The 25,479-nt window shown below is 58.8% G+C and overlaps 12 protein-coding genes across 12 annotated transcripts; 8 read left to right on the top strand and 4 right to left on the bottom strand.

Annotated features, from left to right (window-relative positions):
• Positions 1 to 39: 39 nt before the first annotated feature.
• Positions 40 to 798, top strand: EHS24_004653 (uncharacterized protein; the record flags this gene model as incomplete). The annotated part of the gene is made up of 1 exon (XM_028620216.1): positions 40 to 798. The coding sequence occupies one exon, from the start codon at positions 40 to 42 to the stop codon at positions 796 to 798; it is 759 nt and encodes a 252-aa protein (XP_028479188.1).
• Positions 799 to 1,950: 1,152 nt separating this feature from the next.
• Positions 1,951 to 2,112, bottom strand: EHS24_004652 (uncharacterized protein; the record flags this gene model as incomplete). Its single annotated transcript, XM_028620215.1, has 1 exon — positions 1,951 to 2,112. One exon carries the CDS (start codon positions 2,110 to 2,112, stop codon positions 1,951 to 1,953), a length of 162 nt encoding a protein of 53 aa, XP_028479187.1.
• A 1,639-nt stretch (positions 2,113 to 3,751) lies between these two features.
• On the top strand, positions 3,752 to 4,922 carry EHS24_004651 (uncharacterized protein; the record flags this gene model as incomplete). Its single annotated transcript, XM_028620214.1, has 4 exons — positions 3,752 to 3,811; positions 3,869 to 3,996; positions 4,039 to 4,810; positions 4,920 to 4,922. 4 exons carry the CDS (start codon positions 3,752 to 3,754, stop codon positions 4,920 to 4,922), a joined length of 963 nt encoding a protein of 320 aa, XP_028479186.1.
• A 608-nt stretch (positions 4,923 to 5,530) lies between these two features.
• On the top strand, positions 5,531 to 7,282 carry EHS24_004650 (uncharacterized protein; the record flags this gene model as incomplete). Its single annotated transcript, XM_028620213.1, has 3 exons — positions 5,531 to 5,596; positions 5,640 to 5,773; positions 5,839 to 7,282. 3 exons carry the CDS (start codon positions 5,531 to 5,533, stop codon positions 7,280 to 7,282), a joined length of 1,644 nt encoding a protein of 547 aa, XP_028479185.1.
• A 342-nt stretch (positions 7,283 to 7,624) lies between these two features.
• EHS24_004649 (uncharacterized protein) lies at positions 7,625 to 7,932 on the top strand (the record flags this gene model as incomplete). Its single annotated transcript, XM_028620212.1, has 3 exons — positions 7,625 to 7,690; positions 7,769 to 7,896; positions 7,926 to 7,932. 3 exons carry the CDS (start codon positions 7,625 to 7,627, stop codon positions 7,930 to 7,932), a joined length of 201 nt encoding a protein of 66 aa, XP_028479184.1.
• A 282-nt stretch (positions 7,933 to 8,214) lies between these two features.
• On the top strand, positions 8,215 to 8,471 carry EHS24_004648 (uncharacterized protein; the record flags this gene model as incomplete). Its single annotated transcript, XM_028620211.1, has 2 exons — positions 8,215 to 8,425; positions 8,467 to 8,471. 2 exons carry the CDS (start codon positions 8,215 to 8,217, stop codon positions 8,469 to 8,471), a joined length of 216 nt encoding a protein of 71 aa, XP_028479183.1.
• A 487-nt stretch (positions 8,472 to 8,958) lies between these two features.
• EHS24_004647 (uncharacterized protein) lies at positions 8,959 to 9,276 on the top strand (the record flags this gene model as incomplete). Its single annotated transcript, XM_028620210.1, has 1 exon — positions 8,959 to 9,276. One exon carries the CDS (start codon positions 8,959 to 8,961, stop codon positions 9,274 to 9,276), a length of 318 nt encoding a protein of 105 aa, XP_028479182.1.
• A 482-nt stretch (positions 9,277 to 9,758) lies between these two features.
• Positions 9,759 to 13,670, bottom strand: EHS24_004646 (uncharacterized protein; the record flags this gene model as incomplete). Its single annotated transcript, XM_028620209.1, has 6 exons — positions 9,759 to 12,758; positions 12,808 to 12,851; positions 12,913 to 13,088; positions 13,255 to 13,375; positions 13,431 to 13,512; positions 13,620 to 13,670. 6 exons carry the CDS (start codon positions 13,668 to 13,670, stop codon positions 9,759 to 9,761), a joined length of 3,474 nt encoding a protein of 1,157 aa, XP_028479181.1.
• Positions 13,671 to 17,796: 4,126 nt separating this feature from the next.
• Positions 17,797 to 20,299, top strand: EHS24_004645 (uncharacterized protein; the record flags this gene model as incomplete). Its single annotated transcript, XM_028620208.1, has 11 exons — positions 17,797 to 17,822; positions 17,889 to 18,040; positions 18,218 to 18,325; positions 18,372 to 18,466; positions 18,506 to 18,907; positions 18,946 to 19,161; positions 19,206 to 19,286; positions 19,322 to 19,511; positions 19,549 to 19,691; positions 19,729 to 20,117; positions 20,170 to 20,299. The coding sequence occupies 11 exons, from the start codon at positions 17,797 to 17,799 to the stop codon at positions 20,297 to 20,299; spliced, it is 1,932 nt and encodes a 643-aa protein (XP_028479180.1).
• A 177-nt stretch (positions 20,300 to 20,476) lies between these two features.
• Positions 20,477 to 21,208, bottom strand: RIB5 (Riboflavin synthase alpha chain; the record flags this gene model as incomplete). Its single annotated transcript, XM_028620207.1, has 2 exons — positions 20,477 to 21,136; positions 21,194 to 21,208. 2 exons carry the CDS (start codon positions 21,206 to 21,208, stop codon positions 20,477 to 20,479), a joined length of 675 nt encoding a protein of 224 aa, XP_028479179.1.
• A 510-nt stretch (positions 21,209 to 21,718) lies between these two features.
• Positions 21,719 to 23,631, top strand: SFH1 (Chromatin structure remodeling complex protein sfh1; the record flags this gene model as incomplete). Its single annotated transcript, XM_028620206.1, has 3 exons — positions 21,719 to 21,803; positions 21,852 to 22,767; positions 22,806 to 23,631. The coding sequence occupies 3 exons, from the start codon at positions 21,719 to 21,721 to the stop codon at positions 23,629 to 23,631; spliced, it is 1,827 nt and encodes a 608-aa protein (XP_028479178.1).
• Positions 23,632 to 23,874: 243 nt separating this feature from the next.
• EHS24_004642 (uncharacterized protein) lies at positions 23,875 to 25,407 on the bottom strand (the record flags this gene model as incomplete). The annotated part of the gene is made up of 3 exons (XM_028620205.1): positions 23,875 to 24,495; positions 24,836 to 25,040; positions 25,253 to 25,407. 3 exons carry the CDS (start codon positions 25,405 to 25,407, stop codon positions 23,875 to 23,877), a joined length of 981 nt encoding a protein of 326 aa, XP_028479177.1.
• Positions 25,408 to 25,479: the final 72 nt, after the last annotated feature.

The raw sequence follows: 25,479 nt of genomic DNA, 5'->3' as shown, positions 1-25,479 counted from the left end.
GCACTCTCTCTCTCCCTCCCTCTATCACCACACCCAACAATGTCCGACGACGCCTGGAACGGCGAGGAATACATCTCCCGCCCCAATGTCCGCCAAGCGGCGGGCATCAACGCAGCCACCATCATCCGCGCCATCGCTGCCGCAGGCGACAACACGCCTCCCACGGAAATCGACCTGCTGGAAGTGGGCGCCGGTGTCGGTGTCGTCACACCGTACTTTAAAGACTTTAAGAGCGTGTACGCTATCGAGCCCAGCCCGTCCATGGCGTCTGTGCTTTCCACCCAGGTCGACCAGCTGCCAAACGTCAAATGGGCGATCCACGAGCTGACGCCCGACTCGGCGGCGCAGTTCCAGAGCGGCCAACCGCTCCCGTCACCCACCGCCGCCGAGCCCGAGCGCGCACAGCCTGCGCCGCGCACGCACTGGGACGTCGCCATCTCCACCCTCGTCGTGCACCACGTATACGACTTCCGCACGTTCTTCCCGGGCGTCCTGGACGTCCTCCAGCCCGGCGGCCTGTTTGTCGTGCTCGAGTTCGCGCCCGGTCCAGACGGCGAGGACTTGAGTGCCAAGCACCATGTCATCGAGGACAAGGACAACGTCCCGGTCTACAACGGCGACGACAAGGTCATCTCTGGAAAGGAGTTCCGCGCCACGTGGAGCCGGGACCAGCTGGAACAGCTGTTGCAGCGCTATGGGTTTGTGGAGACGGGCGGGATGGAGGGCAGCACGATCCCGGCGTTTACGAAGAACTCGTGTCCTACCCAGGTGGTGTGGGGACGCAAGCCTAGGGCCTAGGGCTTGGCTGCGAGGTGTTGTGTGTAAGTTAGTGTTTGCTTGGGTGTGCTTGACACGGGGACGCTGCTGACCCAACTCAGGACCCTTGTAACCGGACGAGCAAAATGAAAGAAGTACTATCTGCCTCGTGACTCGACTGAACTGAACTGGTCAAATGCGTCGTTCTTACAACATTCATTGAACATGCTTGCAAACTGTACTGAACAAAGCTACTGAGAAACGGCCACAACAAATGTCCCTGCCCGCCCTGCTTTCGTGTATTGCGGGCGGGGATTAAATCGAATCACACACGAGTTGACTGATGATGAGGAGATTGGGGGTGGTCTTGATCGGTGTCGGTCGCTGCCGTTGGGCACACGCGCACGCAAAAATGGCAGTGCCGTTCGAGCCAAGCGCGGGGGGAAATGGGTGTTGGCTTCCATTCTCAGCGACTCACGAAAAGACCAGACAGACGCTAATGGAACACTCACTTGACCGACAACGAGATGGCGAGGGGGCAATGCACGTGTGCTGTGTGGCTGGGTGACGCACGCGCAGGGGGAGATTCTGGAATGAGCGACAAGCTGGAGAGTTAGCAGGACCTCCAAACGGAAAGACAACTCACCTTGCAAGGCTACGTCGCCGTGGATGGCCCTCAAACTGACTGGGCCAGGAGATGAAGCGGCGCCGGTTCGCCGTGTGTGGGTGGTGGTGTGCCGGGTGGATACCCGACGCGGGTGGAGGAAAGAGATGGAGGAGAGAGGATGAGGAGCCCAACCCCAGAAACCGAGAAGACCCAAGCCCATGAAGCTCCCATCACTCATCAGACACGGCCATCAGAGGGGAAAGGAGGCGCGAGGTCATCTCGCAGCTGGTTTGCCACCGCAGTGGAAACGCAGCTGCAATCACTCATCAAACATGCAGGCGAAACAAGTGTACACACGAGAAGCGGCGAGTGAACCCAAACGAATGGTCGAACAGAACCCACCAGCGAACCAGACAAGACTCACCGCCGAGACATGGGCCGTACTTTCGGGCCTCGTCCCTCTCCCATGGGTCAGGCTGTCTCTTGCCAGCCGATACTGATGGGAAAGGGGGCCGTTGTACTGAAGCTCGTGTCTCAGACTGTCCGCCGCAGCGGATGTGCGTCAGGTCTTGGACTCAAACCCGCCCTCAGAACCGCCGAGGCCTGGTAGGTGGCCCTGGTGGAGGAGGAGGGGGGTAGTTGGGAACGGGACGGGGAGGAGGGTACGAGGCCACTGTAGGAGGTGCCGGGGGGATGGGGTATGGAGGCTTGTTGGGGGGCAGGGGAGAGCCCGGTCGTGGCGGAGCCATGATGGGGGTCTGGATGGGAGGGAGAACGGGCTTGGGCTTACGGGGCTGGGTTGGGGGGAAGTCTCGGCCATAAGGGTAAATGGAAGGGAGGCTATGGCAGGGGAGGGAGGGTAGACGAGGAAGTCTACAAGTGAGGAGATGGAAAGAAGAGGTGGTGGGATGAAGAGGCCAAGAATGTCGGCCTGGGTGGGGGTTTATATGCCTGTTGGCGGTCCCAGCCTAGCCACCGGATGGGGCCAGCTCGACTCAACTTTGAACGTCTTGCTCCTTCAGTCTCGCACCAGATGTCTCCTTGTGGCGCGCACAAGAGGTCACGCATGCGCGCTTCGCGCCCGTGTGCCGAGGAGGGCGAGTGTCTTGGGTGTGCAAGGGTTGGTCAACTGGCCGTTGTTCTTGCTTCTCACTTTCCTCTCGCACCCGTATCGTGTTCTGCCATTTTCCTGCTCGGCATCCCTTCGGCATCACCAGTTGAACTTTTGGAACCTGGCAGTGGAGTTCGGGTGTCTTCGGTAGTGCTTCGGACACACACACAGACGCACTTTCCCACGTCTTGAGCGTTGCCGCACGTTCGTGCACCCCACCGTATTCTTTTGGGGGATCCTGACAACATGTGACCGTAACCCAGTCGTTTGACCTTGGACTACGACTGTTGGTCGGTCTCTGATGAATGATGATCACTGGGTGATGGTCACACCGATGAAACGCCACATTCACACTTGTGGCCGCGACCCGTTGCTCAAGCTGGGCTTGACAGTCGTTTTGCCGTGCAGTCTCCATTGTAGTGCAGTGCTTGTTGTCAGACAAAGACAATCCATCCAGAAAAGTCTCTGGATGTGTACAGGCTGTAGTCACTAGGTTAGCAGAAACCAACGACGTCAGGACACTGAAAAAGAGACGCAAACTGCGCTCGGACAGCCTGATTCTGTCATCACGCCGAACTCTCTTGTCTTCGCCCTCATTCTCACGTGTGCACCTCACTCTCCATGACTGTTGAAGTTCGCGCCTGATGTGTCATTCACTGTCCGATTCACACAGACGGCTGCATTGATCGCTTCTTTCTGTTTCTCTCGCCCAGGCATTCAACAGGAAATGCAGGCACATCAAACAACATGGGTGGCAAACTTGTGTGATGGTCGAGAAGCCTCCCCGAGTCTACCCATCACTGAGACATTGTGCCAAGCGGCACAAGGAAACATGTGCACGGCTACGTGCACATGTGTAGGTGTGCGCCACGCATCGTGACAATGTCGCCTTTGAACAGCGACACGCTCCAGTTGGGCGACAAGTTGGCGCAGCTCGCTGAAGCTCACGGCCAGCCGCTCTGTGGGACGGCCTCGGCAGAGAAAGCGCTGCGGCAGTCCACGATTTGTCGTTGGGAACGTCGTCTGAGGATATAGACAGTTAGTATATCTCTCCCGCCCCTTTCATCCATCAGTGATATCCCTGCGTGCAGAGAATGACCGTGTGTGTCACTACGAGGGAGAGTGTTGAGAAGCTTAAGTTTCTGTGACGCCTGGGGGCGTTGATGGCCAGCGGGATCATTTTTCACGATCAGCATCCCCCACGCGTCACCGAACAACAAACACGCTTGGCGTCTTGGACGACTGTTATGATTACCCATCCCCCATCGCAGTACACCATGGAAACATTCGAGGACGGTCATTCTGATCCCACGCACTCTCAAGAGGCTCGTGGACGTGTACGTGCGGGTCATCCCACTACCAAATGGATATCAGCTGAACATGTCGCAACACAGGGCGACGCAGCGTTTGCCAAAGGCGACTACGACGGCGCGATTACTGCGTACACTCAGGCTGTGAACGCAAATGAATTGGACTCGAAGGCCTGGAACAACCGCGGGCTTGTCTATCTGAGGCTTCAAAAGTAAGTGAACCCATCTCGGTATGCCACTGACATGCGTGCCAGCTGGCAGCAAGCCGAGTACGACGCCAAGTCAGCCATCCTTATCGATCGCGATTCCAAAGTCCCCAATCCATATGGTTATTGCATTCGTAGTCTTGCCCGTCAAGGAGCGGGAAAGGTTGACGCAGCTATTCGGGACTTGAAGCACGCTGCATCCCTTTCACCCAACGATACTCGAATCCAAACCACAGTGTCGGCTGTAGAAGCAGCCCGCCCTCCCTGCCCCCCACCCCCGGTCGTCACTATCGACTATTCCGCCTTCCCACACCTTATCGACATGGTGATCAGCTTTGCGAATGCTGCCACTCGTGTCTCCCTGGGTTCAACTTGTCGAGCTTTGAGGGAGAAAATCATCAAGATTGGCGAACACGTCCACATTACCACCACTGAGGACGGTTGTTGGCTCCTCGCCACATTCGCGCAACAGTCACCAATGGGGCTTACGTTTCGAGATCCCACCCAGGTCCAAGGCCCCAAGATTCACCTTTGCCTGGTACCCGATGACCACCGCGAGAGGTGGGCAGATGTTTGGGGCATCGGCCTTGCCAAAGTTGTCACTCTTTCCGGACCAATGCCGGCCTCGTTTGTTCACAGCCTCCCTCCTCGCCCAGAGGTGTTGCGCATTCGAGCCGACGAGAAAGGACGCATTGTCGAAGACTTGTCGTTGGACAACCTTGAGGCGTCCAAGATTGTCATGTTTTCTGTCGACGTCAAGTACCACTCCAAAACTCTGCGCACCATATCACTGTCCCACTCCGTCAAGCGCCTCGTATGGGTATTTTGTGCCAACTGCAATCCTTCTTTACAGTATTTCACCCATCCATTCTTTCGGGCGCCCTTCAGGTTCCCGAGTTCAGATGTCACAAGGAATCTCAAGCTGGAAGTGATCGTAATTCTCCCAACTGTCACCCTCCTTCCGCAGGCGCCAGTCATCGACTTTTGGAAAATCCTCGACACAGTCGATACGCTTCTTTTGCATCTTGGCGGCCCCATCGCTGTCAAGATTATCAATCTGGACGGCCTTGCACCAATTCGTCCAGTTCATCTACGCCAAGAATTGATGCAGAGATTTCAGCGTGTCCCCAGACTGGCAGGGGCCTTTGAGACCGCGGACGACCCTCTAGTCCCCTATCTTGAGGAATATTGTGCCAACGTTCACTTAGAGGAGGGCCTCGGGTTCACGTTTCTCACCGAAGACGAATACCGTGCAGGACTCCAGCCTGGAGAGTGGGAAGAGGAGACGATGGAAGTCATGCCTGGTTGCAGTATGTAGAGTGTGAAGGTGTTATGGATGCAGCAGCTGTCTCATGATGGAGTGTGCGCACAGATCACCAACTGCCGTGTCGTTGTTGCACTGTTCGTCCGTTCACACACCTACGCCCTATTGCTCCCAACACTCCCTTCCAGTTCACATGCGTCCTCATCTTTGGGTCCCAATCACCCACTCGCCGTCAAATCTCGCCGTCATCCCATTGTCGTCATCGCTTTGTCCATCATGAATTTCGATGGCAACGAGTTTGCCAGCATCGACAGGAAAGTTTCAGATAAGGCCAGAGAGCGTGTGAGTTCCTTGTACGGGACCGGGATGGACGTTTTTCTGATAGCCAAAGGGCAACACGGCCTTTGCCAAGGGTCAATTCACCAAGGCTGCCGAGGCCTATACGGACGCAATCCGTGCCAACATATACGACCCTCGCGCCTGGGGAAACCGTTCGATGGCTCACTTGAAGCTGGAAAAGTGAGTATGGCATTGTCGACCGGCAGTATCACCCCGTTCTCGACGACCCCTTTCTGACAGGCCAGATGGGAAGAGGCCGAGCTCGACGCACGGATGGCGATCAGAATCGACTCTCCCGACAAGACGGAGGCCAACATGGTCACCTATACCTACCGCCGTGGCACAGCCCGTTACCACATGGGCAATTTGGAAGCGGCTAAGAATGACCTTCTTTTTGCGTGGTCATTGCAACGTACTCACAAGGACGTCATTGCCAGGCTACTGCAAGTAAAGCAGGCCATTGCCGCCAAAGAGCGTCAACCAGTTGTGAACCTCCCTCCACCACCTGTCCTCATTGATCACTCGGCTTTCCCACACATCATCGAATCCATCGTCGCCAATGCCGGACCGGAGCTGCGTGTCACGCTTCGCAACACATGCCGCGGTTTCCGCCACTTTGTCTACAGCTTGGCCACCCACAACGAACTCACCAGTGGCACGGACGAAGAGGGACTTTACGTCCAATGGTTACAGCCAGCACCTCTTGGCAAGGCCTTTCGGATTCACAAGAGCGACATGCTGCCCAAGCTCACCGTACAAGAAGACCGTGAACGGAACGCCCTCATTTCCAACACCATCGCCGTTGACCATCACATGATTGACATTTGCGGCGTTATTCCAAGGCTGTTCCTCCGTGGATCCGTCATCGAGCTCAATACCAATGTGCTGCGTATCCGGTCGGACAAGGACGACCAGTACGAACCCGATGATCTCAACTTGTTTTTCTTTAAAATTGGCCACAAGGTGGTCGTTTTTCCGCCCACAGTCGAACCATCCCACGCCGACATTCCCCTGCCTCCTCTGAGTCTCGCCCTGCCAAAGCATATCCAACGTCTGGTGTACCCTCTACTCATCCGTGAAGACGCCGAGGGAAACCAGTTTCAATTCTTCACTCGCTTTATGCCAAAATTGATTTCTCGTTCGAGTGCTGCCGATGTCCTCCGCCTCCCCCTCGACAAGGTCACGGTGGTCGAACCGGAGGTGGTCATAATATGCGCCACCGCCCAGATGGCCAAAATCACGCCCTTCGTGGGACCCATCGTTCAGAAGATGGAAGACCAACTCCGTTTGCTCATTGTTGGTGCACTGTGGTGGGAGGCTCGCTGCGTCACGGTTGTCAACTACAAAAGTACAGCTCCACTGTGGCGTGTTGGATTACTGGAAGAGAGCACGGGAACGCACGCGGAAGATGATGAAGTGGAACAGCATGAATTGTTTGGCAAACCCGCCGTCATCAAGTTTATGGAAACCATGGCCGAAACTCGACTCCGAAACCACGTAATTGGTGACTTGGAAGACTCATGGGCAATGTACAATGACACGCCTTCGAGCCAGCGTGGCAACATTCCACCCAAACCAAGCGTCGTGGAGACCAAACTCAAATTCGTCACCGAAGACGAGTATCGTGCCACACTCAAGCCTGGAGAGTGGGAAGAGGAGACTGTCGAGGTCATGCCTGGATTTGAGTAGTGGAGTGGAGTGAAGTGTAGATATTCTGTGTATGACTTCGCTGTGGGTGAGCGAGGCTTGTCCGGTAATGTGATGAAAATGATGTAAAATGGCCGGAAAATACCACGACGCACTGTTCATTCAGCCTTCCGAGTCTCGTCAAGTTCTCATCAACAGCAAGGCGGATGTTGATTCAGTACGCCTTGTCATCTATGGTAGGCGCGTAGGCGCACTGGCCACCACCTACGCCCTCGTTTGCGGAGTGCTACAGGTCTTCTCACGCCCCCATCCACGTCTCCCACAGCTTCTTCAGTCACGTTCTCACCTATCTCTATTTCTCCTCTCTCCACTCCACTTTCAAACATGGACAAAGTAGAACAAGACTTTGCCACTGTGGAAAGCAACGCTTCCGACAAGGCTAGAGAGTGGGTGAGCACAGCTCTCAATTGTTTCGCAGTACCCAGTCTTCAGAGACCGTGTTTGTGACATCCTTCACTGACAGGCCAGGGTAACGTCGCCTTTGCCAAAGGAGACTATGGCAATGCTCTTGCAGCCTATACGGAGGCCATTGAAGCCAACATTTGGGACCCCAAGGCCTGGGGCAACCGCTCACTGACGTACCTGAGGCTTGAGAGGTGGGTATGAGAAACGCCGCTGCGGATAGTAAATAACAGAGCAGGTGGGGGGAGACGGAACTGGACGCAACAATGGCCTTAAGCGTCCGAATCCTCAAGCAGACCGAGACCAACAAGGCATGCTATTACTATCGCCGTGGTACAGCTCGTTTTTACATGGGCAAGTTGGACAAGGCAGAGATGGATCTGTTACGGTCGCGGGATCTGTTATTGTCCCCCCAACTCCAGCCCAGCAAAGAGCTTGTCGTTGGCAGGTTGGCACAAGTCCGGCAAGCTCAGCTCGACAATTTGAGTGGGAGACCCGATCCTCCCATCACCATGCGTCGCGTCCGCATCGACCATGTAGGATTTCCACACATTATTGAAACCATTCTTGTCAATGCCAGTCCTGAGCTCCTGGTCGCCTTTCGCAACACGAACCGTCATTTCCGCAACCATGTCTCCAAGTTGACCGACCACAACGAAATCTCTTGTTTCGACAGCGCCGACCGCGAGTCGCAACCGCAACAAGACGACTTCATTGAATGGCGTCAGCCAGCTCCCCATGGACGGGTGTTCCGTTTCGCGAAGCGTGACATACTACCGCTCACGCCTCAAGCACACAAAGCCATGCTGGCCCTTACGACCAAAAGGCGCCATTGACTCATCGACATTCGTGGAACTATCCCCAACAAGGTCCTCTCCAGCATCGACATTGACACCGATGTCCTGCGCACCGCGGGGACAAGGACGGTAACTACCCTGATCAGTATTTAAACCTCTCCCGCTTTGGAATCAACAAGGTGGTCGTGTTTCCCCTCACTGGGGCGCAGGCAATGTGCCAACTCGCAAAGACGGAGAGGGATGCCAATCCATCCTGCCTCGTACTTCCCCGGACTGTGAAGCGCTTCGTGTACCCTCTCCTCGTCCGCGAAGACGAATTCGGCGGGTTTGGCCAGTGGTTCATGCCTTTCGTACCCAAGTTCCCATCTGCGAGTTCCAGACCCATCGACTCGCTCCAAAGTGTCCAGCAAGAGGTGGTCATCCTCTGCCCAAGGGGCAAACTCCCTGCGACTCCCATGAATGCTTTGTTCAATCAAGAAGACCACCTCCGCCTTCTCATTCTTACCTGTATGGATGCCCACACTCATCAAGATTGTCAACTACACGACCGATAGCAAGGCCCAGAACCGGCTCAAGACAAAGGTGAAGGGTGTACTTGAAGAGGCGGCGGTCAACGAGATGGCCCTCCCACCACACAAGCGTTGGCCACACGGGGTCCCCGAACCAGGCCTCGTCGACATCAAGGTCAAATTCTCAACCGAAACCGAATACCGCGCCACACTCAAGCCCGGAGAATGGGAGGACGAGACTGTGGAAGTCATGCCTGGATTTGTGTAGTAGATCAATCAAGCCTCCGACCGTCGTTCAAGCTTGAACTGCACCAGCGAGAGCCAACAATGGCCATACATCGTAGCGTTGTTTTTAGAGTTTCCCCAATCAGTACAGTGAGCACTGTGAGTATGTGCTGTACTGCAAACACCTTATATGACATGTATATAACCTGTTTATTCCTTCCTTCGGCGTTGAGTGTGACCAGAACGGGCATGTGGCCAGGAAGGACGGAACAGCCCAACACCTACGTGCTGTTTGGACCAGGCGGGTCAAACGGACATGTGATGGCTGAAAAGCAGCGGTCATTGCGCATCAACTATTTGCTCTGTTCCGAGTCTTTCGATTTGCCCTCCCACACCTTGCGAAACAACACAGTATGCCATAGTGATAGCGGTGATAGGTAGTATAAACAAAATCCAATTTCTAAGCAGGAGACGATTCTTGGATGGGGAATGGGGATGGGGAATGGAAATGTTCACGTGGCAGTCTCAAAGGTTGCCGAGGAAGCCAGAGGCCGAGGCCTTGACCTTGTCCTCTGCGGTCTGGACAGCGGTCTGGGCTGTCGCCGTGGCGCCATTGAGCATGCCGGTGAGGTTGGAGGCGTGGCCCTGGAGCTGGGTGGAGGCGGTGGTGGAAGCGTCGTTGAAAGTGGAAGTGAGAGTGTCCGTGTATGAAGAGGCAGATGGGAGGGTGGGGATGTTGGAGGTCTGGTTGGAGATGAACGTGGGTGCCGCGGCAACCTTGTCGTTCACGAGGCCAGTGATGCTGGAAACCTGAGTGTTGGCCTGCGTGGGGATGCTGGAGACGGAAGTGGGCATGGAGGGCATGTTGGAAGAGAATTGGGCTGGGACAGCAGCGGAAACCTGCTGAGGGATACCGGCGACGAAGGTGTTGGCGCTCGTGGTAGCGTTGGAGACAGCCTGGGTTGCGGGGTCGACAATGCCAGCGACGTTGAACGGGCCAGAGGCAACGTTCGCGGCCGCGGGCTCAGCGATGGCAGCGTGAGCCGGCTCGGCGACTGCCTTTGAAGCGTTGGGCTGGACGGAGGAGTTGTCCGAGTTGGCAGCGAGAGTGGCAGCTCCGACACCGGCAACACCAGCCACACCCGCACCGAGAGCAGCGGTGCCGAACGCCGGGGCCTGCGCAGGAACCTGCGATACGGGGGCCGGAACAGCCTGAACGGGGGCTTGAGCAGCAACCTCATTCTGCGCGACGGCCGGAACTGAGCGAGCGGAAACCGGCGCACCAGGCGCGGTCGGGCTCGCCACAGTGGGGGTCTTGGGAGAGAGCAGGGGCGGGCCGGCAGAAGTTGCAGCGGCACGAGTGGGCTGCTTGGGAGAGAAAACGGGCGGGCCAGAGGCAGTGGGGCTAGCGGGTGTGGCAAAAGTGGTACCGTTGGCCGCGACCTCGGTGGTGGCGGCGGTCTGGGCGGCAGGAATGGAGATGGGAGGGGGAGGCGATACACGGCGGGACAGACCCGAGCCGGTGGAAGCCTTGCGGTTTAGCATGGGGTCCAGGTTCTGCGCAGCGCCGAGCTGGTTAGACGGAGCAGTCTCGACAGCAGCAGTCTGAGCAGTGGCGGGATCGACGGGCAGCTGGGTCATGGCATTGGCGACGGGCGAAGCGACGGGTGCAGGCGTGGTCTGAGGCTGGTCCTTGCCGAAATGCGAAGCAGCAGCGAAACCAGCGACGCCGGCAGCACCTGCGGCAGCGACACCGGCAGCAGTCGTGCCAACAGAGCCCCAACCGTTCGACGCCATGTTCTGAGCCTGGGCCGGGAGACCGCTGATAGCTGCTGCGCGGTCGCTGAGGTCAGCAACACCGCCGGCGGCAGTGGCACTTTGAGCAGAGGCGAACACATCGGAAGCCTGAGTGGGGACCATGTTGCGGACGTTGGCAGGGGCAGCACCTGCGAGACCACCCGCGACACCAGCAGGGACCATGCCTTGGACATTGGCGGGAACCATGCCTTGAACGTTGGCGGCCATGTTCTGCATGTTGGCGGGAACCATGCCTTGGACGTTGGCGGCCATGTTCTGCATGTTGGCCGGGACCATGCCTTGAAGGTTTGCGGGAACCATGCCTTGGAGGTTTGCGGGGACCATGCCTTGAATGTTGGCCGGGACCATGTTCTGCATGCTGGCCGGCATCATGCCCTTGGCAAAGCCCCAGGGCTCAGAGGTCATGTTGGCCGTAAGGCCTCCAGCGCCAGCGCCAGCTGCAAGAGCCTTCTCCTCATCACCGGAACCACCGGCGAAATGGCCAGCTGCAGCGGCAGTAAGACCGCCTGCTGCTCCACCAGCTACCAGACCCGCGGCAGCGTCAGAAGGAATGAAGCCAGAAAACTTGTCGGCGAAGGGGAGGCTCGCGAGACCCGTAGCTGGCGAGTTGGCGGCCGAGCTTGCGCCGCGGTCGGTAAACTTGGACAGCGAGCCAAACGACGAGAAACGGTCCTTGAGGGTCATGCTCGATGCCGTGTCCGATCCACCGAGGGCACGCGACTTGTCGTTCAGAGGAGTGCTGTACAGCATCTCGGAGCCCGAACCTTCCTTTGCGTGTCCGCCGATGTACGTCGACGGCGCCGGCGTGCTGTCAGCGGCCGAGCGTGAATACTCGTCGCTGCTTGCGCCCTTGTTGCCGACGGCACTGCCACCGCTGGCACCACGGCGATGGGTCGAGCTGCTGAGGCGGCTGGTGACGGCGTGAATGGTCCTGTCGACCACCGGGACGCCAAAGTGCTTGCCCGTGAGGAACTTGACCGCCGCGACCGCCACGGCAAACGCGGCGCCAAAGATGGCGAGCGTGAAACCGAGGACCGACATGACAAACGTCGCAGGTGGCTTCATCTTCATGACGACGCACAGGTAGCTCGTCTGAATGCGGCTAACCGTGGACTGGGGGTAGACGGGGGCGTCGAGGAAGGCCATGGCGCCAGTGAGAGAGTTCATGAGTGTGGTCGAGTTGTCAACGTTGTCCACAGTCTGAATGACGCTCGAGCGGGCTTGGCCGTTGGAGAAGAGGTTGTTGGTCATGTTGATACCAAAGTCGTAGCGGGCGGCGGCAAAGAGGGCCTGAATAAAGTTGTTGGTGGTAATGTTCCAGTCGACCGTGTCGTTGGTGACCGTGGTGATGGTGAGGTTGGGGGTCATGAAGAAACCCACACTTTCGTTGTTGTAGGTCACGGCAGATTCGTAACAGGTCGTCTTGTTCTCGGTCTCCATGGCACAGTTGCGGTCACTGAGAAGACGGAGACCGCGAATGGTAGGGAGCACTTCGGAGCCACGAAGGTAGACGGCCCTTTGGCGGTTCCAAAGGTCCTCGGCAAGGTCGTTCAGCGAGCTGCTGATGCTGCTGCCGTTGGAGTTGTTCGCGACCAGGTACTCGTTGAACCACAATGAAGGGTCGAGCAGACGGCTCTGGTCAACCGAGAAGGTGGTCTGGGAGTGGAGAAGAGCAGGCCACTTGGGGTCGATGCAGGTGGCATACAGCTACCCAGGTCAGCCAACATGTGTGCCACGGTCTGCGGGCTGGACTCACTTGCACCCTGATGCTGGCCTGCATGAGGTCCATGTCAATGGCCACTACGATACAGTTAGTGCCGGGTAGTGTGCCAACAGAAAACGCGCTACTACTACTACTCACTGCCAGAAACGTCACAGTGGTCGAGTTTGTTGTCGGCGTACTGCTTGAGGGTGCCGTTGAAGTTGACCATGGTGTCATTGTTGCCGTTCGCAGCAACACCCGACACGTTGAACGCCTTGCCCATCTCCCACAGGAAGATGCCATTGGTGGTGTAAAACTGGCTACCAGTGTTGATGCTGCGGCAACGTTAGCAACCTGTCATGCTTTCTAAATCGGTATACGTGGGTACGTTGGAGCCCCCGGGCCCACGACACCTCATCCGCAGTTGAGCGACAGGGCGAGCAGGCCCCGTGAGGAACCCTCGCAGCCATGACTGATCGTCTATCTCGCCGTGTCACTCACAAGGCAGGCTGACACAACTGGCCAGTGCGGCCCGGAATGAAGTCGGAGTACCAGTGGTCGTTATCGGTGAGGTTGAAGTTTGGTGAGAACTCTGATGTGCTCTCATAACCCTCCGTGGCCGCTGCATTGTCAGCACTGCTGCTACGGTGGTGCCGTTTCTGATGTCGAGTACTTACCAGCCCATACACCGATCAGACCAAGCACACCAAGAGAAAGAAGAACAGAGCCCAAGATTTCCAACCACCGCTTGCCGCGGAGCTGTGCGTTCCGCGTCAGTAAACCTTCTACACCACCCAAACATTTAGCGTTGGCAACGGTGTCGCGTGCCTCCGCCGACCACCATGGCAACCATCACTTCCACTTACATGGTGCGCGGCCGGGTGGTCACCGAGCCAGTCGGCGGCCTTGTCCTTCATGTTGGCCATGTGTGCGTGGGGAGGGGGAGGGGAGGGGTGAAGCGGGGGGGGGAGAGCAAGTGCCGGGGTGCAAGTGCCAGTACCCGGTGGTTTGAATTACAGAAGAATGGTGCTGCGCGGGGCCGTCGGGCAAGCGCAAGAAAGCGGGAGAGAGGGGGCAGTAAAAAGCTGAGGAGAGTCGAGAACGAGAACGAGAACGAGAATGAGAATGAGAATGAGAATGAGAATGAGAACGAGAATGGAATGGCACAACGCAGCAGTCGACCACCAGGAGAGCACGCAGGACCTGCCTTTGCATGCCTCAGCCTGCCGAGCCAGCCGGCCAGCTCCAAACGTTTCCTTTTGGTGCTGTTTAGTCGGTGTCTGGCGTGCAGCTTGCTGGCACCCGCGCGCGCCGCGATCTCGAGATGCTGGCCCAGACCCAACCCGGCCACACGCCGGCCATGCCCCATGCCCCCGCCAAGACGAGCAGCCACAGGGGGGGTGGGGAGGTTGTTGGGACGCCGCCAGGCGCCAGTCTGCACAAGTTTCCATAGGTACCCATATCCCTGACCGTCAAAGGGGATGCGCGGGTTGACGGCCCGTCGAGAGCAATGGTATGTACGGTCTCTGTCGCTGCTGCTGCAATGCAGAAAATCACAAAAAAACCCTCTGCTGGAGCGTCCCTGCGCTCCTTGAGGCCTTGACACGGGTGTCTCGAGAGACCCTACCTCTAATCAGTCGATCTCAATCACCCGGAAGACAAACAGGGCCGCGAACGGGCGGGCACACGACCAGAAGAGAACACGCCGTACAGGCCGCGGCCTATACGGGGAGCATGGTACTTACGTTGGGTGGTATGACATATGACAGGTCGGGTCCTGCAACGTACTCCTGTGCTCCCACGTCGTTGCATCTCCCCCATTGCCGTATGCATCTGCGTTCCAAAAAACTTTTTTCTCGTCTCGCTTTTCTGTTCTTTTCCACCGGCCACCGGCAAGCGATCAAGCGAACTCTCGCTAGATTAAAGCTCTGCGACAATGACGCGCGTCGAGATCGACACCAATAGAGCGTCTCTTGTAATAGAACCATTCGGCGAGGGGAAGAGTACGCCATACGCCATGGGTGACGCCACGCGCAGCCCAGCCGCGGCCAGCTGGCCAGGTGGTGTGGCCAGCTGACGGGCCGTCTCTCGCTCTTGTCTCTCGTGCCGGCACATGTCTCACTAGGAAACCCGGCACGGCCGCCTGCAGGGCCCCTGGCCCCATTCTCGCCCAAAAGGGCCGTCCTTTTGATCTTTTGGATACGGCGGTTACGCTTAACAAGCAGGGGATACAGGCCACAGCACAGGCTACAGGGCAGCGTTGGGCTATTGAGCTGGCCAGAGCATGCAGCAGTCACACTGTCCGTCTGACCATGTCAGCATCGTCGTTCTGTTGGGACATCTGCACATAGGGTTGTGCTCGTAAAAGTCATCAACTAGGAGAGACCGGTGCAGCCATGCAGTTGTGCCGGGCATGCAGATTGTCGGGTCGCTAGTCGAGGTACCCTGTTACATAGCTTGTGGCCAGGTCCCTTTTTCAATCTCTTGAAAGCCTCCTTAAGGACCCGGCTCGACCCGGCTCAGATCACATCACACCTGTACACCTGCCTCGTCCCGTCGAGTCGAGACGTGCATTGTGCATTCTGGCGTCTGGACAATACCGAGCGTGAAGATGACTTCGTATAGCCGGAATACCTCCCTACCTGCAACGGAGTCGCATTGTCCCATCGAGACCCAAGAAAAAAACATCGGAAAACCTAGCTCCGGCGCTCTCCGCCTCACTTCCAAGACGTGTCCACCACCGGCCCAAGCTGTGCCATACGACTCCTAATGCCGTAAAGCGGCCTCGACTCGCTGCAGCAACAAGAGTCATACCGTCCTATGGAAGTAAACTGTGCTGTCAGAATCCCAGCCTGTGGTGTGCTGTAACGGAGTAGAAGACAAGCGGAACGGATGGCGAACGGTGCGCGGGGCGGATGGCGAAGCCCAGCCTTTGGTCGCCTGGCCCGATGGCGATTGTCAATGTCTGTTGCTGGGCAAGAACCGGCGGGACGAGACGGCATACGACGAGACGGCCATCGTGGTTTGCCTGCATGTTATTCAATATGATATTTCTGGACACGGAGGCGCAACATATTGTGCGATTCAGAGTCGACGCTCAACCAAACCAGAGCCCTCTCACGACGCTCCGCTGCTTTGCCGGCTCCACCACTGCGCCACTGCTCAGCTTTCCCCATTAACAGACCGATTCCCACACCCACATCTGCGTACAGAGCCGAGTGCTTGTCACATTTTGGCCAGGCTGCAAGCAAGGGCATAGAACGATCGCGAAAAGCGAGACCTTCCATTTGGGAGATTGTGGCAGCCATGGTAACGCGGGCAAGGCAATGTGCGTTGCGCTTTGAGACACGGCAGCCTCTGTGCCTCTGTGATCCAGCGTGTACCTCGTGGTGTCAGTGCGAACCAGTTTGTGGAATGGAAGCTGCTCAGTTGCCACCGCCCCCGTTGGTGCGGCTACGGCTGTTGTCAGTGACTCACTGTTCCAGATTGAGGTAGCGGACCATCCACGTTGTAGCAATTACTCGCGTGTCTGTAACACAGTTATGGTTCCAGCCATCAGTACGTAACCGTCATTCGGCTGGACACTTGGACACCGTATCATGGTACACCCAACATGGTTGCATGGTACTGAACGACATGGGGGATTGGGATGCAGGAGCACAAGACTGCCAAGCTCTCATGTACTGTTGTCTCCTGAAGGGCTCCGCTCCGCATGCCACGACAGTCATGGGACCATGAGACCGCCAAGGGCTGCCCAGTCTTGATCTCATTCCCCCCGCCACCATGGGCGCTCCAAGCTTCAATTCGGGGCCAACGGGAGCGGAGTAGAGCAGGTGTATAGCGGTGCTACTCGGGGACACATACAAAACTACACTGCGCAAGGGTGGCCATGGTGTGGAAGTGAACACGATGGTGAAGAATCTAGCTCGCATTGACCCTTCACAGCCCTTGTCGGCGCCACCAGGGTGGGTCATTGATGATCGCTGATCACATCTGCTTGGCAGGTGCATGTCCGAATGTCCAAGATGGCTTCAGAAGCTCTTGCATGAGGCCATGAGGTGTGCTGTCCCCTTCTTGATGTCTGGCCGCCGTGGATCCGACAAAGACCGAGACTTGTCAGTCCCAATGATCCGTCGTCCCAGACACACTGCTCCCCAGATATCTGGGACGGCTTCATGGGTGTCGCTCACAAGAGGTATATAGATTGCAGTGCTATGCTGGTGCATATGAAGAACATGAAGTGGCTCGCACAGAGCTGGGGGACGTTGGCGGCTGGTGAAGACGTCGAGACGCCAACGGCAGCGGTACTCTCGGGCCTCATGAGACCGCAATGCCCTTGTGACGCGCACATTTTAGCTTCTGCTTTGTTCAACGGAACACTTATGGCTTGCCGATGTTCACCACATGGTCTACAGACCCACCCGGTTGCAGAAGTGAATAAGGCTTGGGGGTGGGTTGCAATGGATGGCTGGGGACGACAGCAGTTGCTCAGTTTCGTTCTCAGATACCCACTTTGCCTTCGTCCTCGCCCAACGGCACATTGTCGCCCCCAGATGCGCAGGCACTTTGCTCACTCCAGCGGCCAGCGGTGTGGCCAGTGTCAAACCGCTTGCTGGAACCTCTTCGCCGTCGTTGATGACAGATCCGAGGAAGGTCCCATTGATGGGTGAGGTTGAAGTGCAGGGGCGGTGAGCATCACAGCATGTCTCTCGCTGCTGCCGCCTGAGTTGACTGGCGACGCTCCCCTTGCATGGGGTTCCTGCGCTTCGCATTTTGTCGCTGTATACGTGAGCGAATGTATGTGTGTGTGCTGTAGCAATGAGCAGGAGTGCATGTTGTGGATGGGCGGATGGGTGAATGGACGACATCTAGAGATACAGCGTAATGCCTCCACCCTCTCACCGTGTTGACGGAGCGGAAGGAAATTGTTGACGTCAATTTCAGAGTCATCTTGGCGGACCGTCGCATTTCGGATCTCTTGTTCATCCACCTTCCTCCCTCCCATCGTCACACAACCCATCGCCCCCATCAAGAGACACCACCATGGCGCAACCCGCAGCGCTGAAAATGTGCGTGCCCCTACACTGAACAAGCTGCAGTGTTTGGCCTTCCTAGCTTTTCTAACGCACTCGCAGTCTCGCGGTCGGCTCGCCGCTCTCGGCCCTCTCCACCTTGGCCTCCAAGGTCGCCGCCATCAACGGCAAGCACGGCCCGTTCGATGCCTGTGTCGTTACCGGCGATCTGTTCAAAGAGGGCAGCGACGGCACTGAGCTCGATGGCGTTAGCTGTGAGTACGCTGGTCTGCTGGTTGCACAGCGTGACCTCCTGTGGGGGCCTAGTGGAGGGAGATCATGTAGTCCCCTTCGTCTTCTCGTTGCTACTACGCTTCCTTGATGGGAAGCTGTCTTCTTCCTTGTCCTACTTGGGGGTTCCATCCCTTTTTCTGTCGCGTTACTGACCCCAGTGCCCGTCCCGACCTACTTTACTCTCGGCCGCAATGCTCTCCCTACGGTTGTGGAGGAGCGCATTGCCGGCGGCAACCCGGAGGTTGCTCCCAACCTCGTCTTCCTCGGTGAGAATCTCCCCTTAGCTAAGACTCTGCAGCTGACATTTTACAGGCAAGTCGAGCGTCTTCACCACCGCGCAGGGCTTGAAGATCGCCGTCGTCGGTGGCGTCTACGATGCTGCAGCCTACGAAGCCGACGAGAGCAAGGTGAGCTTCGCAAAGCCTGGCGCTGTAGCTGACAGCCAGCCCTACTCGCCCGTGATCACCAAGAGCTCTATCGCCTCCATCCTCTCGCACCCAGTCCTCGCCGGTCCCGAGGCCGACAGCCTGTCAGCCGCCAAGGACCGTCTCCCACCAGCGTTCCACGGTGTGGACGTTATGATCACTACCTCGCCCCCGCCTTCCCTCTCCCTCCTGTCGCCTTCCTTCCCCACCCTCGGCGTTGCGCTGGCCACCCCAGCCCCACCTCTCGCTGAAGTGGTCAAGCATGCTCGTCCTCGTTATCTCTTCTGGGCGGGCGGCGAGGGATTCTGGGAGCGTGAGCCGTTTGGATGGGCGTCGCCTAGCGGCAAGGAGGAGCGCTGGACGCGTGCGGTCAAGCTCGGTGCGCTCGGTGCTGTTTCCCCGGCCAACGGCAAGCCAGCAAGGGTGGGTGTAATGTAACTTGAACATAGCTGACCCCTCAGTGGTTCTACGCAACCAGTCTTCCTGCACAGACTGCCACCACGCCGCTGCCTAGTCGCCCGGCGAACGCGACTCCCAATCCTCTCACCATGGCGTCCACTTCGTCGTCAGCCAAACGTGCATCCGAGGAGGTTCCCGACCATGTTGCCAAGAAGGACAAGAAGGAGCATGCCCCTCCTCCTTCGCACTACGTGTGCAAGGTTTGCAATGTCGCAGGAGTGAGTTGGAGATGCTCATCTGTCTTCCGCATCTAACGCCGCAGCACTGGATCCAGGACTGCCCTCAGAGGGCGCAAGGTCCCTCCAAGCCGCCTGCTGGCTACCAGTGCAAGATCTGTCAATCCGTGAGTTACCCATCCCGCGTAGCGCTAACTCCCAGCCCGACCACTTCATCACCGACTGCCCCGAGCCCCGTCCACCCCGTGAGGCTCGTGAGCCGCGTGCGCCTCCCGCAGGCTATGTCTGCAAGGCCTGTGGCAAGGCCGACCTTCACTATATCCGTGAATGCCCCCTTGTCAAGGAACGCGAGGAAGAGAAGACCAAGCGCAAGCAGCTGGGTGCGGGTGAATGTAAGTTGAATGAAATTATGACTCGCTAACGCTCCAGGCTGGTTCTGCCTGAGTAACCCCAAGGTCACCAAGCACCTCATTGTTGGGATCGGGTCTGAGTCCTATGTCACTTTGCCAAAGGGCCAGCTGATGCCCACTCGCGGCGAAACCCCCTTGGTGCCAGGAGGCGGCCACGTTCTCGTATGTCTGACAGTCAGACTGTTTGCTAACGTACTAGATCATCCCCATTGCCCACCACCCCACCCTCCTCTCGATCCCTGCTACCGACGCTATGGACATTATCTCTGAAATCGAGGCGTACAAGTCCGCTCTTCGCTCCTGCTACGCCCAGTACGGTGCTGTTCCCGTCGCGTTCGAGGTCGGCCGTCTGGCCGGTCGCGGTGGCCACGCCCATGTCCAGATTGTTCCCGTGCCCAAGGAGTCTGCCGACAAGGTCGCCGACGCTTTCATCAAGGCCGGCGAGGCCAGCGGTCTCGACTGGGAGCCCGAGGCTGAGCGCGCTCTGGCCCGCGTTGGTCCCACTGGCAACTACTTCAAGGTCGAGTGCCCCGATGGCACCAAGCTCGTTCACTTGCTCAAGGGCAACTTTGACCTGCAGTTTGGCCGGTGAGTGTTTCACTGATGAAGTTGGTCCATGAAGGCTGACAACTGCTTACAGAATGGTCCTGTCTGGCGTGTTGGGCCTGCACCACCGTGTCAACTGGAAGGACTGCGTCCAGTCTGACGCCGAGGACAAGGAGGACGCGCAAAAGTTCAAGAAGGCGCTGGCCCCTTTCCTCCCCAAGTAGACAGAAGACAACAAGAGTTTCTGAAAGAGAGTCGTATGTAGTAGGGGACCGATGTCATGCAACCCCGCCTTATGCCCCATGTCCTAAACGCCAGCGTACTGCTACCAACTCTGCTGCATGCAACATACACCCCGAAACCATGCTAAATTAGACCCCAGACTGCCGACGACCACGCGATTACTTCTTGAGGAGGCCAAGCTCGGCAAGACGGCGGTCGACGACACGCTCCACGAGACCGGCGATGCGGCTCTCACTGCCGAGAATGTACTTGCCCACGCAGTCGACCTCGATGTTGACGGGGTCGCCGACCTTCTTGTTGGTCAAGGTCAGCTTGCTCTGGGAGTGGGCGATGAGCATGATGCCAAAGGACAGGTCGCTGTCGTCGACCTGGGTGATGGTCAGGCTCGCGCCGTCGACGGTCACAAAGCCCTTTTCCACGATGTACGGCATCTGGTGGGCGGCCGACTCGGGGAACTGGAAGGTATACCGCAGGCTGGCGCCGTCGGGCTTGACCTCCTTGATGGTGGCGACGGCGTCGACGTGGCCCTGCACGACGTGTCCGCCGAACCGGGTGTGTGCGGCCATGGCGCGCTCGCAGTTGACGCCGGCGCCGACGGGCAAGTTGCCGAGGTATGTCCTGGTGAGCGTCTCGGGCGCGAGGCCGACCTTGAACGAGTCGGCATCAAACGAGAGGACCGTGAGGCATGCGCCGTTGCACGCGATCGAGTCGCCAATGTTGCAGTCGCCCAGGATAGAGGCCGCGTTGCCGAGCGTGATAATGTGCTCGGTGGTGGACGAGGCGGGCTCGATGTGGGTGATGGTAGCGACGTGCTCGACCTGGAGGCGGGGGGTTAGCTGCGAGGATGTTTATCAGGCCTATGTACAGCTACGTACGAGACCTGTGAACATGGTGGGCGATGGAGAGAGATGTGGTGGAGAAGAACACTCAGTGTCGTTTGTCATCACACTCGCGTCGTCGTCCGTCCGTCGTTCGTCCTCCTCCGCCGGATCTCGGCGTCGCCGGCTGTGTCCTGGGGTGGAGGCAACGGAAGCATTTCTCCCACCATGTTCACATCATCTGCCTTTACGTAAGGCCATTTTGGCCTCCTGTGAGCTCGCGGCTGTGGGTGTAAACGACCAACAAACGCGCGCGCAACGAAGCAAGACGCATCAGTCTACAACATCCATCCTCCATCAGGTCCTCCCATCCATCACCCATCCAGTGCACAAAAGGGGCACTCGCAGACACACCCGTCACCCCCTGCGACAGCGAGCAACAGCAGCTTCTCTTGCGCCTGTAACCCGCGTCGACACCTCGAGCTTGAGACTCGTTTGAGCCCCGGCAGCTCGAACGCGTCCTTTCCTTCCTCCTTCGAGCTCGGCGCGCATCCTCTCCTTGCATCCAACTCGCGCGCCACCATGTCCTACCCCACCCGCACGCGTAGCAGCGCGAGCGGCACACCCGTTGGCCAGACCCAGATGCTGCCTCCCCCAGGCTACAAGCGTGCGTCCACTCCTACCCATTGCTTGAGCTTGATCTAACACCGCGCAGCCTCTCCACAGGGATACGCGTACGGTACGCCCACGCGCGTCCCCCAGCAGCAGCAGCAAATGGCTATGATGCAGCAGGCCCAGATGCAGCAGCAGCAGCACCACCACCAGCAGCAACACGCGCATGCCCAGGCTCAAGCCGCGGCGATGCAGCAGGCCCAGCTCGCGCAACTCCAGGCTGCTCGCCAGGCCCAAGCCGCTCAGCAGCACCAGCAGCAGCTGCCACCAGGCTACAGCCGTCAACAAGCTGCCCCGCACGCCGGCGCCGCAGCTGCCCCGCGCCAGCACGCCCAGGTGCCCATGTACCACTTCCCGGCGTCGTACCCTGCCGGACCGATGGGCTTCTTCCTTCCTCCACCAGGCCAGATCACCCGCGACCCTACCTACCAGACCCCACCGACCAGCCAGGCGCTGTACACGACGTACCCGGCGCGTCTGCGGACGGGTGTCACACAGCTGCTCCAGCCCGAGAACGTCACCGGCGGTCCTAGGGAGAGGGAACACATGCTCGCCGAGCTGGACCGCGAGCTCGCAGGCGCACGGAGCAGTGGAACCAACACTCCGCGCATCGAGTCTCCGGCTCCGACGTCGTCTCGCCGGAACACGACCACAGTCACGCTGTCTGGTCGTCGTGCCGGCCGCGTCAACTATGCCGAAAAGGAGGAGAGCGAGGAGGAGAGCAGCGAAGAGGACATTGACGAGGCGCCGTCTGACCCTGATGACGATACTTTTGGCGAGCGCAGGAGGAGAAGGGACGCACTCGACCGTGAACGCCAGGACCGCCATGTCCAGGAGAGAATTGGCCGGATCAAGAAGAAGCACTCGGAGATGGAGCGTGGGTGGACTTGGCTCGGTGACCGCGTCCCTGCCGAGCGCGTCCGGAGCGAGGTTGCGAGGGTTACCAAGCACAAGTACTAGTAAGTATACTTTTCTTCGCCCAGCGCTGACACTGTAGCCCCGAGCACGCACTGGAACGACAGGCGGACCAGCCAGAGATGCTTGTCCCCATCACGATCGACTATGACGTCCCCTCCCCAACAGGCGATGGAAACGGTATCAAGATCAAGGACCGGTTCCTGTGGAACGCCGCCGATGCGTACCTCAAGCCGATCGAGTTTGCGACCATTCTGTGCGAGGACATCGGCCTCGCCGTGCAGCCGCACGCCAACACCATCGCCGACCTCATCCTCACCCAGATTGAAGAGGCACAGGGAACGGTCGTGATCGACCTCCAGACGGACGACGCCACGCCAGACGACGTGCTCTGGTCCGACGAAGAGGACATGCACGTCGACGAGGAGAGCTACCCGGAACCCGACTGCCGCATCATCATCAACCTCGACGTCCAGATCTTCACCCACGTCCTGCGTGACCGCATCGAGTGGGACCTGTCGTCGCCGCTGCCCCCATCCGAGTTTGCCCGCCACTACTGCGCCGAGCTCGGCCTGTCGGGCGAGGCCATCCCGCTCATCGCGCACGCCATCCACGAGGAGCTCATCAAGCACAAGCGCGACGCGCTCGAGCTTGACCTCTTTGCGTACACCCACCCCTCGGAGCAGGCCAAGTGGGAAAAGGGCGGTGCCGGAGCACAGGGCCGCGCCACGAGCCGGCAGGGCGCGCGCGCGCTCGTGGGCGTCTGGCGCGATTGGTGGGAGCGCGACGATTTCCAGCCCCAGCTCGTCGAGCTGAGTACCGAGGAAATGGAGCGCCGCGAGGTCGAGCGTAGTCGTGAGGCACGACGCATGATGCGTACCCTTGCCACATCCAAGCGCCGCAGGTAGAGACGAGTGAGGGTGTGAGTGTGTGTGATAGTGAGAGAGGGAGAGAGAGAGAGAGAGAAGAGTCTTGTAGATGCAGATATGCGGAGCCATGCATGGGTGGCGGTCGTGAGCACTGTGCTTGTACTGGACAGATGCAATGCGTGTGTCTTCATACTGTATCAAAACTGCCTCGTTCCACCGTTCCGTCTCCTCACGCTACAATGCCGACATACCGACTTTGCTGCTACAGAATGTACATGCAGTCTAGTTGGGGGTGTACGCCGGCGGCGGACCACCAGCACCGGCCCCCGCACCAGCACCAGCACCAGCACCAGCAGCGGTATTCACAGGCGTGGCCGTCGCGTACCCGCCACTCCCATTCGGCCGCGCCGCCCTGCGCCTCGCCTCGGCCTCGGCCTCTGCTTCGCCCTGCATCTGCGCAGCGTACCCGCCGGCACCGCCGGACGGCGACGCACCGGGGGAGGGAGGGACGGGCCCGCTGTGGTGACCACGGCCAAACGCAAACCCGGCCTCGTCGCGGTCCATGCGGCGCGTCTTGCGGACCTGGCCATACATGCGCTCGCGCTCGAGCTCGCTGCGCGCCTCCTCGCGCGCCGTCTCGGTGCCGGCCCCAAAGCCAAACCACGCGCTCCAGCGGGGCGCGTGGCCCGACGTGGCGGTGGGCTTGGGCGTGCGGGGCTCGGGGAGGAACGTGTCGCTGTCCGGCATGAGGAGGATGTGGAACGTGGCCGTCGCGTGCGCGTTGGACAGGAGGTACGTCTCGAGCAGGGCGAGGTTGCGCAGGTTTGCCTTGAAGAGGTTGTCGAGAATGTCGCCGATGATGGGGACGATGCCGACGAGGGTGTCGAGGAGGACGTTGAAGAACTGCGGGGGGGGGTTAGCTTGTGAAGGACACCTGCCGCCGAGGGAAACGAGTCTGAGAGGCAGAAAGGTCATGTTCAACACGCTGGACGTGGTGGGACTGGGACACACAGCAACGCCCCGGGAACGAGCATGGCGCTCAGACGGGAAGCTGTATCTCCAAGACATTGCCAAGGACCAAGTGCGATGGTACGAGGTGCCCCTCCACACGCTCCACCACTCGTACGCATCAGCTTGCACCAGTGCCACACAGCAGCCGGCAACGTCACAAGCCGATGCCGCGCGCCCCGTCCTCACACCTCGCTGTCGTCTCTCTCCACAACCCCGGCGCACGCTTACTCACCATCTGAATGCAAACGTTAAGCGGCACCCCAAACAACCAGCACAGCCAGACCTGGTACAGCTGCAACACACCAGACACGATATCGCCGTACAGCGGGACGAGGGAGATGATGTCGTCCAGACCGGCCCGGAACGGCAGTCCAGCGTCAGCGAGGACGGGCGCCGCGTCCATGTAAAAGGCGACAGTGCGGACGTGGTTGTACAGCCTAACGATGGGTCAGCTCGTTGGGACGGGAGGAGGCGAGGGGAAGGGGCAAATACCAGGCAGGCGTCACAGCCGTAACCTGAGGCCGCGCGAGGCGCGGCCGGACGGCACCAGCTGGCTACATGACCGGCAAAGCTCACAGCTTGCGCGTCTCGTCCACAGCGCCGCCCATCCCCCCAACCACAGCAACCCTCACACGACCACGAGACTCACTTCTGCGCCTCGCGGTCGTCCTTTGGACCCCGCCAGACGGCTGGCGGATAGTACGTGGGCACGAACGCGCCAAAGCGGCGTGCGCGCTGGCGGTCCGAGGCTGCCGAGGGGCGGTAGGACGACAAGATGGGCCAGAGGGCCGAGAGGATGGGCATGACGGAGGTGTAATATGTGAGAGAGAAAAGAGAGAAACGAGAGAAACAGGCGCCGGTTAAGACAGTGGGTGG

The sequence above is a fragment of the Apiotrichum porosum genome (genome assembly GCF_003942205.1).
Source record: "Apiotrichum porosum strain DSM 27194 chromosome Unknown scaffold_2, whole genome shotgun sequence".
Lineage (NCBI taxonomy): Eukaryota > Fungi > Basidiomycota > Tremellomycetes > Trichosporonales > Trichosporonaceae > Apiotrichum > Apiotrichum porosum.
This window is presented reverse-complemented; position numbering and strand designations above follow the sequence as displayed.